Below are 20,939 nucleotides of genomic sequence, written 5' to 3'. Positions count from 1 at the left end.
GAACATTGTATTTGTTTTTAGTTTTTAATTTTTTTTAATTTAATTAAATTTTTTAAAAAAATTAAAAACAATGACAACCCACCATTTTGATGGATCCCACCAAATTTAATTAAATAAAAAAAATAAAAAATAAAAAACAATGACAGTTCATCATTTTGGTGGACCCCACAAGAGGAAATCACTGTGCCCGATGATTTCTAAGTACCTCTCAAATATCCCCACAATAAAGGAAGAAACATCCCCTTCAAATATCTTTTATCGGATATGCTCTAACATCCAGTTGACACGTGGTGGAGCTGAGGGGGTCCACCTCCTAGTTTATATTATCTAATATAATTAAAAATGGGGGCAAAAAATCAAAACAACGTCCTTTTTAGTTGAATCATAGAAAAATGCATTTCATTTTTATTTTTTATTTCTAAAATAATTATTGTAATAGTTCCCTAACCCTTCGATTTGAAGGATATAGATAAACTGTATTATAACAAATATAGCTCATAGTTGCTCTATATAGACATTTCAATTTTGATCAACATTAATAAACTATGTTATAACAATTATAATTCATAATTACATACTTCATATCTGATTATCTCTAATCAACATTATATAATAATAGTATTTCAATTTTAATCAATAATAATAGTACTTGTTATAGCTCATAGTTGTTCTATATAGACATTTCAATTTTGATCAACATTAATAAACTATGTTATAACAATTATAATTCATAATCACATACTTCATATCCGATTATCTCTAATCAACATTATATAAGAATAGTATTTCAATTTCAATTTCAATTTTAAACAACAATAATAATACTGTGTTATAATAACTACCGTTCAATAGTTTGATTATGTACACGCTTCTTAAACTAACATTTTATTATTGCTAAATTTATCTCGTTATTAGTTCGCTAACTTAAACTAACCAAGTTACTAACTGACGAATAAAATGCCTCTCAAGCATTGATTTCATAACCCATAAATTTTGAAACCCCACAATAAAAGATTAGATAAGAAAATGGTAAATGCAAAGAAACCACAAACCCTAATAAACGAGCAAATTCTTTTACTTAAGAAAACCATGCTTGAAAGTGGAAGAGGCAATGAGCAATCAAAGACTCCCTATTTGAAATTAGCGAAATAGTCTATGATAAGGGTAAAAAATTCGTCAAACTTTCACACAGTTTCTGCTACAATTTTCCCTTTAAGAATAAGAGAATAGTCATTAGAATTCTGGAAGTTTAAATCCCAAATGATGCAAACACTATATCTTTATGGCATGCTATCATTTATTAGTAAAGTAAGTTCCCAATGGGGTTACTAACTGAATTCACTGAACAAAATCCTCATGGTAGCTATCACTAATCACGGATACGAACCTCTCAAGCCAGGGGAGCTGGTGGAGGTCTTTAACGGTGTCCGTGAAAGAATCGGAACATCGAGGAGGCGATTGCGGAGAGTGGTGGAGTTCACTTAGGTCAATTCCAACAGAGAGAAAACTTTGTACAAGAGCTAACTGTGCTCTTTCTTGCTCGGAGTATTCATCTGTAAGCGCTGGCAGAGAATTTAAAGGCTCCCATGGCCAGAGTTGTGATCCATCGTTCGAAGGTGTCACAGAAGGCTCAGGATTATTCTCACCCCAAAAGGCACAGTGACAGGTCTGAATGCCATTCTGGTATTCAGTGCTACACATGTAGCAGAACTCGTGTCCACACCTGCCAGTTAAAAACATAAAATTTTAGATGATCGCCTTCATAGCGTGTCAAAAAAGGGTTAATCTGCATCACAAAAGTATCAAAACCAGAAAAATGATATGGCTGTCACTATAATTCAACCTCTCCACATGTAAGTTTAGGCTATTCAAGATAGTAAAGATAGTTTAAACTACAAAGGCATAGGAAAAATTACACACAGAAAAGCATAAGTAGGACATTTTCTGGCCAGAGCAGGCAGAAAACAGACGCTCAGCATGGGCCTGGAAACATGGCTAGGCCGAGCACAACAGGACTCGATTTGAGCCATTGTTGGCTCAGCCTGAATGGCATCTCAGATGAATTAAGAAAGGCCTGAGGATTCAACAAGGAGTGTGCAATTCCATAGAGGAATGTTTACAAATGTGATATCATGTTTCTTCTCTACCAAAGTTATTAGGACTGGCCATTCTGAGCATGAAGATGAAGTCTTGAAAAATTTAAGAAACAATAGAAGTTTGCTTGGTGAAAGTTGGTATGCCTATTGCCTAAAAGATGAATTTTATAACATTCTTTTACTGGTGTGATCACACAGCGAGGAAAGAGTTAAAGCTAAAAAAAACTCATTTGGGTGGGTTGCCTATTGTCACGGTATGCTATAGATTTATCTTGCAACACAACCAAAGCTTGGATAAGTTTTCTGACACCCTTGGGGTGACACATATGTGCATAAATTGGCATGGAAAATCAATCAACACAATGTTAGATGACGTTTGTTTTCAACACAAAGGTTTTGATAAATAAATGAAAACGAAGAGCTAAATCAAATTGTTACATGGACCAATTAAAGATCAAAGTAATGATGCAATACCTTTATGTTTTAACTATGCTGGTAGATGTCATTTGACACGGCGATCCTTATGAAGTGTGTCATGATAAAGCGTAAAAACAAACTTGAATTCGAATAAAAATTGAAATTATGGGACAAGTTGTTAACATTGCAAAATAATTCACTTGGTGTAACATAAAAAATTGATTTTGCTTATTGTACAAAGAAACTTCTTCACAAAGATAATATTATCTCAAGTCTTTTACTGACTTTGAACTATTAGGTGTATTCAGATTGTTCAAGGAACAGGGAGAAAAACATGGAAAGGAATCAATATTTGCAGGTTATGCTGCTAAATGAAATGACAAAAGACCTGAAAAATTACAACAAATAACATGGAAACAACTCTAAAGTTTCCATTTCAAACGTCGATATCTCTTGATGCACCAAAGGTTAAATTGGGCTTGAGATTAAATCAAGTCTACTCAGAGGGAAGGAGAAGGAGTAATCACAAGTTGTCTACTTGGAAGGGAACGAGGCTAAGGAAAAGATATAAAAAAATTCACCCTTCTTATTCAACCTCTTCTCCACTCAATTTGGAAAGGTGACAGTGGTTGACATCCGGCCATGGTCTGACAATGGTCGGCAATGATTCGGTAGTCATTGTGGTTCAGCCATGAGATACTCCACATTGGGCAACAATGAGATCTAGTGGCAAACTGTGTTTTAGCAGTCGAATCTGATAGCCAACGATGGTCTATCAATGACCAATATTGCAATCAGTAATAGCCAGCAGTAATACCATTGATGGTCTAATGACGGCCAATAATGATCCAACAATGGTTTGATGTCTAGTGGTGATCAATGGTTAGTGATTGAAGAAATGGTAATTGATCCTTTATAATTCCTTTTTCCTCTCCCTCCAATGCATCTATATTTGGAGAGACCAATTTTGAAGAAAAAGAAAAGCGAGGAAACCCTCCATAGTTCTCTTCTCTCAATGGTTTCATCCAAATAGGCAGCTGCTCCTCATCCTTTCCCTCTCCCTCCCTCTCCAATCCCTCTCCAATTTAGCTCCTTCCCTCCAAGTAGATACTGCCTTGAATATTTCAAATTTAAGAGATGTCCAACTTAAAAGTTAGAAATGATGAAATTTATCTTTTTTGTCATATATAAAGCCCGCATATGAAACTTCATCAAAAAACTACCTATGCTCCTTTCACAAGTATGTCTTTGGTCCTTGGGATTATGCAACAATCATTATGAAGTTCATTTCTATATTATTTTGCATTTATGTATCCATGAAAATGAGTGTGGACTATTAAAAACTTTAGCTGAACTACATTAGAAAAAATTACCTAAACACAATTTTAATCCCTATTAGTAGACTGGTAATTAGAGGCAGTCAATGAAAGGCAGACCTGTATAAGCTTGCTCAGTCCAATATTCTTTGCAAACTTAAATTTTCAGTACCAGAAAAGAGCAAAGAAACAGTAAACATGCATTCAGGCCAGTTAGGTTGTGAAAGTAACTATCCTTATCACGTGTACAATGTGAGATATATTATGTTTTTCTTTAAATACTCACTTTGATGATTCTCCATAAGTAACAAGCTTGCAGACAAAAGTATTCTTTCATGGTGGATAGGACTGAATTTAAGGGGAAGTAAATTTCTGAGAAAAATTCAATGGGCTTGAATCAAGTATAGGAATGAAATTAAGGGGAAGTAAATTTCAAAGAGATTCGTCTAATGTTTGAGATAAATTGTCCCTGACTCCCTTTATGGCATCTGTACAAACTAACTATAAGGTCATGGCGTGTGAAAGATAGAATTATGTGTGGATAGTCATGTGGGCAAAGAGAAACCATGTAACTAGTTAAAATGCCAAAATGTATCTACCTCTTCCCCTTGATAAATGCACGGTTCTGTAAAGCAATCAAGAAACATAAACTTTGCAAATCCAATTTTACTTATCTAAGAAAGTAAATTCAATCAGAAAGCATAGCCGATATACCAGCAGGTCACATGATAACCCTCATCTGTGTGTTCAATCATTTGTCTACACTGCTGGCAGCGCCTGTGCCTAGTGTCTTCTGCGAAGTCATTAAAACAAATATCCCTTGCATCTCCTTCAGATGTTGTTAGGTTCTGATAATCTTCACATGTCATCAAGGAATGCCAGGGAACGCGACAGCCAATACACATCTCTCTGTGGCACTCTGGGCACTGAATGCGGTTGATATCTGATTGAGTTGAAGAACTTGCTGTAGAGGACAAACAATGACCAGGATGGAGCACTCCCGAGCAATTATTGAAAGGGCAAAAGAATGCATCTAAATTCTGAGCATCAATCATGGCTGTCCATAGTAATTCATATCTAGCAGATGGGAGAAATGACTTGCATTCACTGGCTGAAATCAAATATCTACATTTTATTTGAGGGCACTTTATAGGAACCTTTGAGCACTGCAATTCACGAACAGCATACATGATCATGCAATCAGGACAAATTTTATGGGAACAATTCAACTTTATCATCTTTGAACTTTCCTTCTCCTCACAACACATGGGACAAATGTCAGCTGACCAGTCACCAATTGCTTCTCTGGCCAAGCGCAATGGCCTCTCTAATTCATAACTTGAAACCAGCTGTAAATCAAAGTCTTCAAGCTTCTCAGCCAGCTCTAGGATCCTGTGTCCTAGAGCTATTAAAAGTTGGTGGCCAAGAATTTCTGTTTCTGCAATCTGTTAAAGAAATCGAATAATCGAAGTCAACAATCTCATCAAGAAGATGTTAGATTTTGAAAGATGTCCTAAGGCAATCGCCTTATGATTTTACTATTTATTTGATAAATATAGATTCACTAGTTGAGTGCATATTATATGTTTGAATAGTCTTAAACTCATTTACTGAATATCCGCAATACAATTCATAACATGAGAGAATTTGTTATTAGATCATAACTTGTAATTATCTCTACATGTGCAATTATGAACGTATTAGAATTTCCCTAGTCGTCGAATTGGTGCATTCGGACATCATCAATTCTGTAAGACTAGTACCGGTTATACTCCTTGGTTTGTCCAAGCAGTTGTTTCTCACTACCTGGAGACATTGGAATGTCGAGAGTTAAACGTGGATGCTAGTTATGGTAATTAATTCATTGGAGTGACTTGCTGTAAGACTTCATATGATTTTCTACATATATAGATATATCTGTGAAGTTCCTACTACAGCTCGAGTGCAAGTTTCCTTCGACTTAAGGTATACAAATCATCTTGGTCATGGAGACTTATACTTTGACATCTTAAGCAAGCATCTCTTGGAGGTGTGGACCCGAGATGATTGAGTATAAGTCGAAGTGCCCGAAGGTTTTTGGATAACCTATAGAGGATTCACCGCTCCTTGCGAGGAGACGTATACCCTATGATCACTTATTAGGATTATTACTCAATGTCTTTGCCCAAATTAGTACATGTTAAGAATATAGGACTCTTGTACACATGTACGAGTAATTTGAATCCGCATAACGAGGAAGTATTACTTGGGCTAGGTGTGGCATAGTCAGCCTAGTGGGGGCAAATACATATATCATGTCATGAACTAAGTGAGTATAAGATGAGTGAAAGGAACGAGCCACGACTCACTGTAGCTGCTGAAGGGATCAACTATGATTTTCGGTTAATTGGGAATCATGATGCATTACTAGGTATCACTCATGATCGTTCCATAATTAAGTAGTTAATTATGGACGGCCAAGATAAACCGGGAACAAAAGAGGTTCTCCTCTTGTTGCCGTGAGCCATCCAAAGGAAGAAAATCTTCCTTTTGCTTCTTCTTTCTCTTCTTGATCTTTCTCCTTCGCTCGTGGCTAGTACCTTTCAAAGGCAAAGTTTGTTCTCTTAGGGTTGTCTTAAAGAGCTCGGCGTGGATACAAATAGATAGAGGCGAGGTTTAATAACGTCGCAAAAGGTTGATGTCCTTCTCGTTATAAGTCATCCGTAAGGTATACCTAGAATAATTGATATTTGATTTCGTTTTATTTTATGATTTTATCTGCGCGATTGTATCTTGCATGCGTCTGGTGTGTATGATATAATAAATTAGTTTATTTATCGTTAAGTCCGTTGTATATGTTTATGAAACATATTTTAGCACACACCGCATCAGACATATCCCAACAGTAGTATCAAAGCCCGATTATGCTTCAACATAATCGTAAATTATTTTACAGATCGTAATTAGTATTGTAATTAATTTTGGGGATTTTTCTGAAATTATTAAGAATTTTTTAGTTTGAAAGTTTCCTAAATTGTTAGGAAATTCTACTTTTAGAAAGTTTTTGAAATAATTTTCAAAATTAAATTTAGAAATATTCTGTTAATTTAGAAATTATCATTTTTAGAATTTTTTTAAATTTTAAGAAATATTCTATTTTTGGATATTTTTCTAATTTGTTAGGTAATATCAAATTTGGAAAAATTCTGAAATTCTTTAAAAAATCAAATTTGAGATATTCTGAATTAAATTATAGAAATTGTCTTTTCTAAAATTTTCGGATTTATTAAAATATTCCATTTTTGGAAAGTTTCCTAAATTGTTAGGAAATACCAAATTTGAAAAGATTTGGGAAATCATAAAAAAAATTCAGATTTGAATTATTCTGTAATAAATTAAGAAATATTAATTTTTTATTTCCTAAATTGTTAGGAAATTAATTTGAAAATTTGTTTCTAAAATAATTAAAAAAATTTTAGTGATAGAAAGATTATAGATGAGATATGTTAATTAAATTTGGAAATTGATTTTCTAATTTGATTAGATAAATCTTATTTATTAAAATCAGATTTATAATATATTTTTATTTTCAAAATAGAATTATAACATATTTTTATTTCAAAAATAGAATTATAACATATTTAAATTTATGTCATGTTCATGTCATATTGTATGTCATGTAGATGTATTAATTATGATATGATTAGATTTTTCCATATATGCAATGTGATTAGATGTTGCCGTATGTGTAATGCGTGCTGATCCTGTCTGAGCGATGAGTTTAGGGTTCCCGGCGGAGGAAGCGGGACTTCAGCGCGAAGCAGAACGTCATCATCCGAGCGGAGATCGAAAAGCTTCTGGAGGCTGGCCATATACGGGAGGTGCAATTCCCGAGCTGGTTGGCAAATGTGATGCTGGTCTCTAAGCCGGGTAACAAGTGGAGGGTCTGCATTGACTTTCAGGATTTGAATAAGGCATGCCCGAAAGATTTCTACCCACTGCCCCGGATCGACCAAATGGTGGACTCGACCGCTGGATGCGAGCTGATATGCATGCTGGACGCTTATCAGGGATATCACCAGGTGCCGCTTGCCCGCGACAATCAGGAGAAAGTAAGCTTCATTACGGCGGACGGCACCTACTGCTACAACATAATGCCGTTCGGATTGAAGAACGCCGGCGCCACGTATCAGCGGCTCATGAACAAGGTGTTCCGGAAGCAAATCGGACGGAACTTGGAGGTATATGTGGATGACATCCTTATCAAATCACTCCGAGCGATCGACCTTTGCTCAGACATAGAGGAGACGTTTCATACGCTGAGAAAATACGGAGTCAAGTTAAATCCGCAGAAGTGTTTGTTCGGAGCAAAAAGTGGGCGCTTTTTGGGCTATATCGTCACCGAGCGGGGCATAGAGGTCAACCCCAGCACGGTAAAGGCACTACAAGACATGTCACCACCCAGAAATTTGAAGGAAGTACAGCGGCTTACCGATCGGATAACGACTCTCTCGCGGTTCATCTCCAAAACAGCCGATTGGAGCCTACCCTTCTTCAAAGTTTTGCGTCGAGCCACCAAATTCCAGTGGGATGAAGAATGTGACCGAGCGTTCGAAGCTTTGAAGGTTTATCTGAACTCTCTACCTGTATTGGCCAAGCCGACGATCGGCGAGCCGCTCCGCATCTATTTATCATCAACCGAGCATGCTGTTGGCTCGGCATTGGTACGGCCGGACGGCGAAGAACAGTCGGTGTACTTTCTGAGTTACATTCTAAAGGATGTTGAATCCCGCTACACTGGTCTCGAGAAGCTCGCTTTCGCGTTAGTCCTCGCTGCTCGGAGGCTCCGACCTTACTTCCTAGCGCACACGATAATCGTTATGACGAACAGCCCTCTAGGGAGAGTCCTCCTCAACTCAGAGGCGTCTGGACGGCTGATCAAATGGCTTACATGCGGCGTCGAGAGCCTCCTGAAGGGCTTGCATCTCGTCCTTAACGGCTGCCACCTCCGCCGAGCGACCCTTCTTCTCGCCGGCCAGTAGCTCGACCAATTCCTTCACCCGCTGCTCCAGGGCTCGAGCCTCAACATTCTTTGCATCCAGATCGGCGATGGCTTGATTCTTCCGAGTGGTCACCAAGTCTATCTTCCGGTCAAAGGTTTTGACCTGCTTCTTGAACTGGTCTAGCAGGTACGCCTGATCGGCCGTCTTCTTCCGTTCGGCCTCCAGTAGCTTCTTGGTTTTGTCCAACTCCTTCTGCAGCTCGGCGTATGAGGGGCTTTGAGAAGAGGACGGCCCGCCGGAAATCTTGAGCTTCTTCAGCTCTTCTTCTAACATCGCCAGGCGGCCGGAGACGGCCACGCTTTCCACCCAGTTCTGATAAAAGCCAAGTTGTTAAGCACCGAGCGGAACAGTCATGCGAATAAGTTGCAAGAAACTCACCCCGATGGCATGCTGCAGGTGGTTGTCGCCCAGCTGACCGGGAGACATCGTGGCGACACGAGCGCGCGCGTCTTCCCATACCTTGGCAAGTGGCCCACGAATGGTGATGACGTGTTCGGGAGCCGTCGGCCGAGCGGATTCGACCATATAGTCCTTTGTTGGAAGGCGCAGGACAGCCTTTATGACGCGGCGTCCGCCTGGCGTCGTATGAGCGGACACCGAGGGACCAGACGGCTGGTCGGACGGTGCTGAAAGTATGCCCGAGAGGCAAATCCTTGGAGGCACTGGAGGTAAGGAGCTGGTCGGCACCGCCTCGAGGGGATCTGTCGGCACGTCCAGCTGAGAGGGTGTCCTGTTGGAGGAAAGGGCCTCAACTGATGGAGCCTTGCCTCTGGGAGAAAGATCCCCCGTCCGCTCGGACACTTGTATGGTTGAGGTGGCCGAACGCAGAGGCGCCTCCGTCCGACGTCTCTTCCGGTTAAGGGGAAGATCGTCCTCTGGCTCGGAGTCCCCTTCCCGAGCGGCAGGCTCCCGGCTGGAGGTTGCTCCGCCCATGAACTCCACGGGAGAGGTCTGAGCGGCTGACTCCCCAACACCCGCCTCGCTCTCACCCTCGTGAGAGTCGACCGAAGCGATGTCCAGTCGCTCCATTTCTTTGGCCGCTGCTGCCTCAATCGCTTCGGCCTTCTTCTTCAAGATGCCGAACAACACAGATTCCATCACGATGTTAGCTGCGAAAGAAGAAGAAAAAAATCAGTTAGACGCAAAGTAAAGAAACCAGTAAATTCCTTACCAAAGTTGTTCGGGAGTTTGGTTCGGCTCAGGCTCAGACCGAACATGTACATGACACCCTCCGGTAGCAGTTTGTTGATATCGAGCTTCAGGCCGGCCAGCATATTTGCGGCTTGGAGATAGTCCGGTCGGGTCTTGTATCTCTTCAGCTCGGGAGAAGTAGGGGGTCCGACCTACCACTTCGCTCGAAAGGGAAGTCGCCCGGGGAGACACAAGAAGAAGAAGTACTCCTTCCAATGTTTATTGGAGGAGGGCATTTTGTCAAAAAAGACTAAGCCGATCCGAGACTGGAACAGATAAGTGCCCAGCTCGGACTGCTTGGGATAGTAGAAGTAGTAAAAGACCTCCGGACGGAGGGGAATGTTGTGGATCTTGAATAATACCACAACTCCGTACAGGAGGCGGAAGGAATTCAGTACGAGCTGGGCGAGCGGAATGCCAAAGAAATTACAGATTTCAACGATGAAGGGGTGGAGAGGAAACCGCAGCCCGGCCACAAACTGATCGCGGAAAAAACAAATCGCGCCGCACGGCGGTTTATGTGGGCGGTCGGAAGGTGAAGCCAAAATAAGTTCGAAGTCGGAAGGGAGGTCAAAGGCGTCGACTAGGCTCTCCGCGTCCCGCATGTCGAACCGCGACTCCATGGTCGTGTACCATGGGCCAAGAGCGAGCTCAGGGGAATGAGAGGTACTGGCCATCGCCGGAACAGTAGGGAAAGCGAGGGTCAAAGAAAAACGAAATGGCCAACAAGGAAAACGATTGGAATAGTACTAAGGTGCAAAGATGCAAAGAAAAACATGAGAGATCGAAGAACCGAAGAGGGGAGAGTTCTTACAGAGGAAGAGATGATCGAAGAAGAAGGCGAGCGACTGGAATGCTGAGGAACAAGTTCGCCGGAGCACTGAACAACATGAACGCGATGATGCGGAAGCGGCGGAGGAAAAGAAGACGGCCTTATAAAGGTTGGGCTCGACCAAGCGGAACCGTCCGATCCAGGTCATGGGATCCGAGGAGTAGATCCGACCGTAGAATTCAAAAGGCCAAAAGTCACATCAGCCCTGACAGCGCGAGTGAGCGGTGACGGCTGTATGGCCACGTGGCGTCGACTCATGGGTCGCATTTAATGAGCCCCATTACGCCGACGTGGTCGCATGCTTGGCCTTAATGGCGGGGATTTGCATACATTCCAAGGAGATTCTAAGGATCGGCAAGCAAAACTTTCCAAGGGCCAGCGGGTGTCATGCCGAGCGGCAGTGCCCATTCACGTGGTGCCCGATCGGATAAGACATTTACATCAGCGACAGAACGGTCGTCACGTCGCCAGGCCGATAGTACAGTCAGTCGGACTTGCAGCCTCCTTCGACTAGACTTGAGGGGGAGGCACGTGATCCGGTGGTAAGAGGGGCTCCCGTACGGGGAGTTATCGAGGACACGTGGAAGGCGGTCAAGGCGGTCAACTCATGAGGGTGGTCGGGCGGAAGATCGCCTGGCCAATCGAGGATCAAACTTAGGTAGCGCCCGATCGGCGCGGAGATAGTCCGACCACGGGTCGGGCTTTCGACGCTCATGAGTTCGCATATGATGGGTGATACGCCGAGCGTCTGATCCGCTCGGCATAGCCGCGGAACAATGAAGTCCACATTTTGTCCGGGTATAGGGCCGAGCGGACTACCCGCTCGGTCCGATATGCGTCCCGCCCGGACGTCAGCATGGCCGAGCGGCTCTCCCGCTCGGCACGGTAGCAGACAAAAGATGCGGAAGAAGACAAAGGGGACAGCCGAAGATGTCCTTCTCGAGACACACACCGTCGACAAACAACATGGTCGGCGGCCGGACCGGACAGAAGATCGTACTGTGGAAGTTTCCACTGTCACGTCAGGGATATGCTCGGACAATTGAGGTATAGCGTCAGGCGCACTTTTCTGACACAACCATTTCTGGGTATCTTTAAGGGGCGTGCACGCCTCGGAAAGCGTGCACGCACCCTCGCGGAGCCCTCTATAAGGGCCCTCAACCTTTGGCGGAGGTATGCATTCTCATCTACAGTAGTTCTTGGTCTCGTTGCTCTGCTTCTACATCATCTTGCCATTGCCTGACTTGAGCGTCGGAGGGTCGTCGCCGGGAACCCCTTCCCGGCTCGGCTTTGTTGCAGGCTCACCGGAGGTCCACGTCGTCAGCCGGAGACAGCAGAGAGCGTCACATCCTTAGCGTCCATCGACTCATCGCTCAGACAGGATCACGTGCGATGTGTCATATTATCATTTATGTCATGCATATAATGTCATCTAGATAGAATATTTGAATGATGTAGATGAGATCAAATCCCTTGCACAATATTAAAACCTATACCTTCCGTTAATATGATAAGAACTAGAGTTTAAGTTCTTGTTTGAGTTGTTGCCCAAAGTCAAACTCAACTTGAAATTAAATATGTTCAAACTATGGAGATGCAATCTCATGATTAACGAGTTGATATGTCTTCGTGAGTTGTTTGATAAGCAAGGTAGATCCGAAAGGTTCGAGGTCTCCAAGCTTCTCTTTTGCTCAAAGATGCAGGAGGGTTTGTTTACAGTACAATTTGTTCTAAAGATGAACGGCTACATAGAGTTTTTAGTATCACTCGGTTTTGCAATGAATCATGAGTTAAGTATTGACTTAATTTTACATAGTTTGTCGAGAAGTCATTCATAATTTGTGATAAACTATCGGATGAACAATTTGGAATCGACGATCCCCGAGATAATTAATATGCTCAAGACTATGGAGCCTTCAGTTAAAGGTGAACAGAAAACTGTGATGTTAGTAAACTCCTCCAAGAAAGGTTTTAAGAGGAAGCGGCTAAGGGAAAAAGCAAAAAGATTAAGACAGTAGAATCAGTACAAAAGGGTTCATGCCATCATTATGGCAAGATGGGACACTAGCGAAGAAACTGCAAGATTTATCTTGAGTCCATAAAGAAGAATAAGGCATTTGATGCCCCATCCTCTTCAGATATTTTCGTTATTGATTATCATACTATTTCCTTAGACACTTGGATATTGGATATTAGGTGTGACTCATGTATATGTAATGATATACAGGGGCTAAGAAATAACAAAAGACTCGTAAAGGGAGAATCAAGTATGTGAGTTGGGAATAGAGCAAAGGTTGCTGCAATCGCCATCGGAACATACTTGTTAAAGCTTCCTAGTGGACTTGTGTTAGAACTGGACAATTATTATTTTATTTCTGCATTAATAAAGATCGATTTCTTGCTTAAATAGAAAAGGTTTCCATTTGACTTTTAATAACAATTGTTGTTATATAACTTTGAATGACGTTCTTTATGACACTCGAACTTTATGCAATGACATCTACACGTTAAATATATCTGGTGACGTATTCAATATCGAAACGAGCAATAAACATGCTCGAATAGATAATCAATTAACTTCTTACTCGTGACATTATTGTCTTGGCCATATAAGCAAGAAACGCATGTCCTAATTGTAAAAAATTTTAATTCTCAAATCATTTGAATTAGATATATTTGATACATGCGATTTAGATTTAAAAGGCAAGATGACAAAGTTACCTTTTTCTGGAAAGGGTGAACAAGTTGATGAGTTACTTGGGCTTATACATACCGATGTATATAGACCAATGTCTACTCGCGCACTAGGAGGTTATAGCTACTTCATTTCTTTCACTGATGATTACTCTCGTTATGGGTATGTGTAACTAATGAAACACAAGTATGAAGCCTTTGAAAAGTTTAGAGAATTCAGAAATGAAGTAGAGAAACAACTTGGTAAAAGTATTAAGATACTTTAATTCAATCGAGGTGGTGAGTATTTAAGCCAGAGTTTCAAGATTATCTAAGGGACAATGGTATATTATCTCAATAGACTCCGCCTTATACGCTACAACATAATAGTGTATCAGAAAGGCGTAACTGAATCCTATTGGACATGGTTAGATCAATGATGGATCGTGCAAATCTTCCCAAAATCTTTTGGGGTTATGCACTCATGATAGTTGTTTACTTACTAAACAAAGTCCAGATGAAGACAATTTCAACTACTCCATATAAGGTATGGACTAATACGAAACCCCTCATATCTTATTTGAAGATATGAGGATGTCCTGCTTATATGAAGAGAACTGTATCAGACAAGTTGGACGCTAAGACTGATAAGTGTTTATTTATTGAATACCTTAAGGAAACTAAGAGTTACCATTCTATCACCCCTTATAACAAAAGGCGTTTGTTTCAAGGCATGTTGCATTCCTAGAGAAAGAGTTTCTCTTGCAAAAAACAAGTGAACTTGATGAAGTTCAAGAGACTCCAATAAACACTAATGAGATGCCTAGTCAAGGACCACAACCGATTATAACATAACTTCCTCGTAGATCAGCTAGGACACACAATATTCATGAGAGATATGGATCTCTTGTAAGAGAATCAAATGACGTGTTACTCATTGAGGATGAGGAACCTACTAATTACGAAAAAGCTCTGAATAGTTCAGAGAAGGACAAATGGCTTACAACCATGAAGTCAGAAATGGATTCCATGTAGGAAGCCCAAGTTTTAAATTTGATGGATCTACCTGAAGGCATTTCGCCTATAGGGTGCAAGTGAGTTTTCAAGAAGAAAACTGTAATGTAATTACCTATAAGGCAAGGTTGGGGGCGAAAGGCTATCGTCAAAGGCAAGACATTGATTATAACAAAACATTTTCACCTGTAGTCATGTTTAAATCCATTAGGATACTTCTGGCTATATCAGCTCATTATGATTATGAGATATGATAAATGAATGTAAAAATAATTTTCCTTAATGGAAACCTGCTCGAGGACGTGTATATGATGCAGCCCGAAAGTTCACATCTGTTAACAAGAATAAAGTATGTAAACTTCAACAGTCCATTTACGGACTAAAACAAGCATCCAGGTGTTGGAATATCTGTTTAATGAGGCGATCAAAGCGTTTAATTTTTCACAAAATTCAGACGAACCTTGTGTGTATCAAAAGGTTAGTGGGAGTGTGGTTGTATTCCTAATATTATATGTTGATGACATATTACTTATAGAAAATGATGTGTCAGTTCTACAGTTAGTTTTTTATACCTATGAGGCACGGAATTCACCTTTCGAAGTCTATGTACCCACGTGCAAAAGACGACAGGATTGCATGGATAAGATACCTTATGCGTCCGCAATAGGATCTATCATGTATACTACGTTATGTACAAAGCTCGATGTATCGTATGCTCTGAGTATTACGAGCAGATACTAGTCAGATCCAGGAATAGATCATTGGACGGTTGTCAAGACAATCCTTAAGTACTTGAGAAGAATTAAGGATATGATCTTGTTATATGGAGATGGTGATATGATTATACGCGGGTATACGGATGTTAGTTTCCAGACGTACAAGGATGACTCAAGTCCCCGTCTGGATTCATATTCATATTAAATAGAGGCGCAGTTAGTTGGAAGAGTTCCAAGTAAGACACTGTTGCAGATTCTACCTATGAGGCGAAATATATTGCAGCTTCGGAAGTAGCAAAGGAAGTAGTTTGGATCAAGAAGTTCGTTACCGAACTTGGTGTGGTTCCATCCAGTTGAAGCATTACCTATTTACTACGAGAACACTGGAGCCATTGCGCAATCAAAGGAACCTAGATCTCATCAGCGATCCAAACATGTGTTTTGCTGCTATCATCTAATCTGGGAGATCATTAGTAGGAAAAAAATACAACGCGAGAAGATTTCCACCGAAAGGAACCTAGCGGATCCTTTGACAAATGCTCTACCACAAAGCAAGTTTGAGAGTCACGTCCATGCTTATGGTTTAGGACATCGTGGCGATTGCCATTAGGTCAAGGAGAAGTGTTAGATTTTGAGGGATGTCTTAAGGTAATCGTCTTATGGTTTTACTATTTATTTGATAAATATAGATTTACTATTTGAGTGCATATTATATGTTTGAATAGTCTTAAACTCATTTACTGAATGTCCGTAATACAATTCATAACATGAGAGAATTTGTTATTGGATCACAACTTGTGATTATCTCTATATGTGCAATTATGAACGTATTAAAATTTCCCTAATCGTCGAATTGGTGCATTCGTACATCATTAATTCGGTAAGACTAGCATGAGATTAAACGTGAGGTATACAAGACTATGAAGTTAAACGTGAATGCTAGTTATGGTAATTAGTTCATTGGAGTGACTTGTTGTAAGACTTCATATTATTTTCTACATATATGGATATGTCTGTGAAGTTCTTACTGCAGCTCAAGTGCAAGTTTCCTTCAACTTGAGGTATACAAGTCATCTTGGTCATGGAGACTTATACTTTGACATCTTAAGCAAACATCTCTTGGAGGTGTTGATCCGAGATGATTGGGTATAAGTCGAAGTGCCTGAAAGTTTTTGGATAGTCCACAGAGGATTCACCGCTCCTTACGAGAAGACATATATCATATGACCACTCGTTAGGATTATTACTTAAAGTCTTTGGCCAAAGCAGCACATGTTAAGAATATGAGACTCTTGTACACATGTACAAGTAATTTGAATTCGTAGAACGAGAAAATATTACTTGGGCTAGTTGTGACGTAGTCAGCCTAATGGGGGCAGACACATAAACTATGTCCTGAATCAAGTGAGTATAAGATGAGTGAAAGGAACGAGCCATAGTGGTTGCTAAAGGGTTGAGAATTAGTTCTGAGATCAACTGTAATTTTCTGATTAATTGGGGATCATGATGTACTACTAGGTGTCACTCATTATCGTTTCATAATTAAATAGTTAATTATGGACGACCAAGATAACTAGAAATCTATTGGGTCACACGTACTATGAGTTTCTAAAAGACGTAAAATAAGTTAAAGAATAGGATTCTCAGATCAAGAGATAAATGTTTAGTTGGACCATACATAAAACAAATATAGAAATATTTGTCGGAACGTTAGAACGGATGGGCCACATCTCTTATGAAAGAGTTGGACCCTATTTGGTTTAGTCATGAACCAATTTGATTTAGCCATGAACCAACTTGATTGTAAACTAAACTAAAAGGTTAATGGGTTAATTTTTTATTAAGGCATAATGGGTTGGATTTAATGTTCTAATTTAATTCATTAAAGGGGACTATATATTGATATAGTTAAAAGAGAATTAATAGACAATTCATTGTTGGCTTGATTAAGTTTTGAAAACTTAAACCCAATACCTCTCTCTCCCTCTCCCTCTCTCTTGCCGTCGGCCACAACAAGAGGTTCTTCTCTTGTTGCCGTGAGCCACCCAAAGGAGGAGGAAGATCTTCCTTTTGCTTCTTCTTCCTCTTCTTGATCCTTCTCCTTTGCTCGTGGCTAGTACCTTCCGAAGGCGAAGCTTTCTCTTGGAGTTGTCTTGAAGAGCTCGGCGTGGATACGAATAAAGACGAGGTTCGATAATGTGGCAAAATATTGATGTCCTTCTCATTACAGATCATCTGTAAGGTACACCTAGAATAATTGTTATTTGATTTCGTTTTATTTTATGATCTTATCTGTGCAATTGTATCTTACATGTGTGTGGTGTGTGTGAAGTAATAAATTAGTTTATTTATCGTTAAGTCTTCCGCTGTGCATGTTTACGAAACGTATTTTAACACACACTACATCGGACATATCCCAACAGAAGATACATTTTGCTAGATAAAAAGCAATTATAAAAAAAGTTTTATAAAATGGCTAATAAAGCAAAAAGGAAATAACAAGTGCATTGGGTTATCTGTCACAAAAGGGATCAAACAAGAAAATGAAAAGCGTAAACCAATTCATCCAGCATAAACATAAGGAGAACTACAATATGTAAAGAACTTGTCATGATGCAATGTGTTAAAATAGTCCGATGCACATTTCGCTGACAGAGTGACAGCATAGGTTATTATACCTTAAAATTAAGCCAGATCAGCTAAAATCGATAGATACAACATGTTATATAGATGCAGTCAACAACAAATTTTTACCTTCCTGATTAGAATATTCCTTACCTGATAATACAGTTCTTCGGAATCAGTGAACGCATAGAGCTTTCTAGTGCCATTTTGGAGTGCTGCCGATATCCCGTCCATCAACGCCAAGTGCTCAGCTACCAAATCCTCTACATAAAAGTCAAGCTTCTTCTGCACTTTAATTAAGGAAATTCCAGCAGATCTTTCCATCACCACTCCAATTCCAGCAGCCCTAGATCCTTTACCCTGAGCATCTGAGGTGGATACACCCTTAAAAAACATTCTTAATGAAAACTCTTCGAGATCATCATTAGAACCTTCGGCTAGAGATTCCTCAGTATCCTGCCACTCTTCTTCTTCTTCTGTACAACAGCTTCGAAATTCATCTTCCGCGTCTGGATTACCCAGCACACCATGTTCAACGCAATTCACGATCTCCATTGCCGAATTAGGTTAGTTACGACCCTTTCGAAGTTCCAAAAAAAGAATATCGTACTTCCACGACAAAAAAACTAAAGTCTGATCAAACCTCTCATCATATGCATTTAAAAAACCCGAGAATAAAAGGAAATTGGACGTTTCAATTTGTCAGCCCCTTTCTTCAAATCAATACCAATATAAGATCTTAACAATTAGAAGGGGAAAAAAAATCAAACTTTCAATTTGGCCGCCTGAATTTACACGGCAGAAATCGACAAGAAAGAGCCCTGCAATAGGAATAAAAGCGACACGCTCTGCTGACCGTAAGTACTATAACCGGAACCCTAAATCAGAATCCTCCCGACCACGAGACGACCCCAAAATCACATCTAAGTACAAAAGAGCCTCTGAATCTGAGCAAAAGTACTGAGAAAAGAAGACTAGAAACCTAAATTGTACAACCCCGTTAAGGATCCTTGGTTCCTCCTTTGTCAATTGGGCGGAATCGCAGGTGCCGATGGAAGCGGAGGCGAGGCTAAGCACGGAAGCAACAGCAAGGAGCGGCAGGAGAAAGAGAAGAGAAGAGGCAAAGGAATCATTAATGCGAGGTTGGCGTTAAAGCTAAAACTGAAGCAATTATTCAATAAGAACATTTCATTTCGGCTCTCAAGCAATTCCTTTTTTTTAAATGTCCCTAAAATTTTTGAATCACAAAATACACCTTAAATTTTTAACCCTTTTTATTAGAGTTAATTACTGGCTAATGATCTAACAATTAAGAATGAAAACATAATAATTTAAAATCAAGGGAGGTTTCTTAAAACACAAAAATATCAGGGCGCGCAAGGGAATATTTTTCTTATTTATTTGATGAGGACGTGGGAAGTGGTAGTTGTTTAAAAAAGGAAGTGGCTTGATTAATTTATGCATAAAAATAAAATAAAATAAATCTAAATTACGATGGATGTGGATAATTTAGTACGATGACAAGAAATAATATTTTGTAAGGCACATGCTTAACACATCAATTAAGTAAGCATATATAAAATTAAACATTTCATCTAAAAGAAAAGAAATTATTTTTTTTTTAATGAAGAGTAATCTTTCAATCTAAATATATATATAATTTTTATATGTTGCGTGATGCTACAGTATGTGACTGTGCGCATCGCGTAACATATCTGCTTTCTCATTTTTTTAATTATTTTTATTTTTAAAATTTTGAATTAAAAACTTATTAAAATATTTTTTAAGATTTTATTTGTAGGGTTAAGCTTCTAATTGAGTTATAATTTTTAAGTTAATTTTTTTTATATTTTACTTTTAGGGTTTAGATTTTTCAATTGGATTATAGTGTTTAATTAAAAGAAAATTTTAAAATGAAATAAATTTAAGTATTTACGGAGTATTGTAATGTGTTTAGGGGATTTATTAATGTATTAACGATTTATATAAGGAAATGTTGATTTTTTTTAATTCAAAATCTAAAAAAATAATAGATATTATTTTTTATTTTTTTTTATTTTGAATTATTTATTTTTTTTAGATTTTATTTATAGGTTCAGGGTTCTTAATTGGGTTATAATTTTTAAGCTATTATTTTTTAAAGATTTTACCTCTAAGACTTAGGCTTCTCAATTAGATTACAGTATATATATATATATATATATATATATATATATATATATATATATATATATATATATATATATATATATATATATATATATATATATATATATATTTATTTATTTATTTATTTGTTATCCTGCACATTTTATCTTACACACCTTGTGAGTACCTAATTTTTTTCATTTTAAATTTTTATTTGTATTTAATACTATAATCCAACCTCTAAATTTTAAAGGTAAAATTCTAAATGACTTAACCACAAGTAACTCAGTCGTCCATGAGCATCACGCACGGAGCATTGTATCAAAATCATATATAAAATTTTTGATTTTTTTTATTTATTTTTTTAAGTTTCCGGTTGTACTAATAAAATTTTATTTTTAGAATTTAAGGGGTTATAGTATTAAGTATAAAAAAAATTACAAATTGAAAACAATTTTCAAGTGGGCATGGAGTATGCGGTGTAACGTCCTGCGTGCGACTTTCGGCGCCAAGCATTTCCTTTTTTTTTATTATTTAAAATACTAAATTCCTTAAATCTTAAATTCTAAATCTAAAACCTTAAAAAAAATTAAAAATTATGCATCCTAAAATATTATACTCTAAATACTAAATCCTAATTTCAACACTATAATCTAATCCTTGAACTCTAACTATAAAATCTGCTTAAAAAAGTTAAACAAACAAAAAAAATGCTGCAGAATCGATTCGAAAAGATTCGACGTGCCTCAGTCGCGTACAGACAGCGAAGGAAAGAGTAGGGCAGGATATTAATTTTTCACGTCCGTGTGTATACATATAGTTTGGATTTGGTCAACAACATTTCGGGTTGTTATCCAACTTCATTTGAG

At 38.8% G+C, this 20,939-nt stretch overlaps 1 protein-coding gene across 2 annotated transcripts; it reads right to left on the bottom strand.

Moving 5' to 3' along the window:
* Positions 1–1,145: 1,145 nt before the first annotated feature.
* LOC121969600 (ATP-dependent RNA helicase DEAH12, chloroplastic-like) lies at positions 1,146–19,067 on the bottom strand. Of its 2 annotated transcripts, XM_042519794.1 has the most exons (4): positions 18,354–19,067; positions 18,076–18,290; positions 4,544–5,274; positions 1,146–1,723 (listed from the first exon to the last, which is right to left on the bottom strand). In XM_042519794.1, exons 1-4 carry the CDS (start codon positions 18,475–18,477, stop codon positions 1,339–1,341), a joined length of 1,455 nt encoding a protein of 484 aa, XP_042375728.1. In that variant the 5' UTR covers positions 18,478–19,067; the 3' UTR covers positions 1,146–1,338. The 2 variants fall into 2 exon arrangements, with proteins under 2 accessions (XP_042375728.1, XP_042375720.1); XM_042519786.1 differs by having other exon boundaries at positions 1,147–1,723; positions 18,076–19,067.
* Between the last annotated feature and the right edge of the window lie 1,872 nt (positions 19,068–20,939).

The sequence above is a fragment of the Zingiber officinale genome, chromosome 1B (genome assembly GCF_018446385.1).
Source record: "Zingiber officinale cultivar Zhangliang chromosome 1B, Zo_v1.1, whole genome shotgun sequence".
NCBI lineage: Eukaryota > Viridiplantae > Streptophyta > Magnoliopsida > Zingiberales > Zingiberaceae > Zingiber > Zingiber officinale.
Note: the sequence above shows the minus strand (reverse complement) of the source record. Positions and strands in the feature narration are given on the sequence as shown.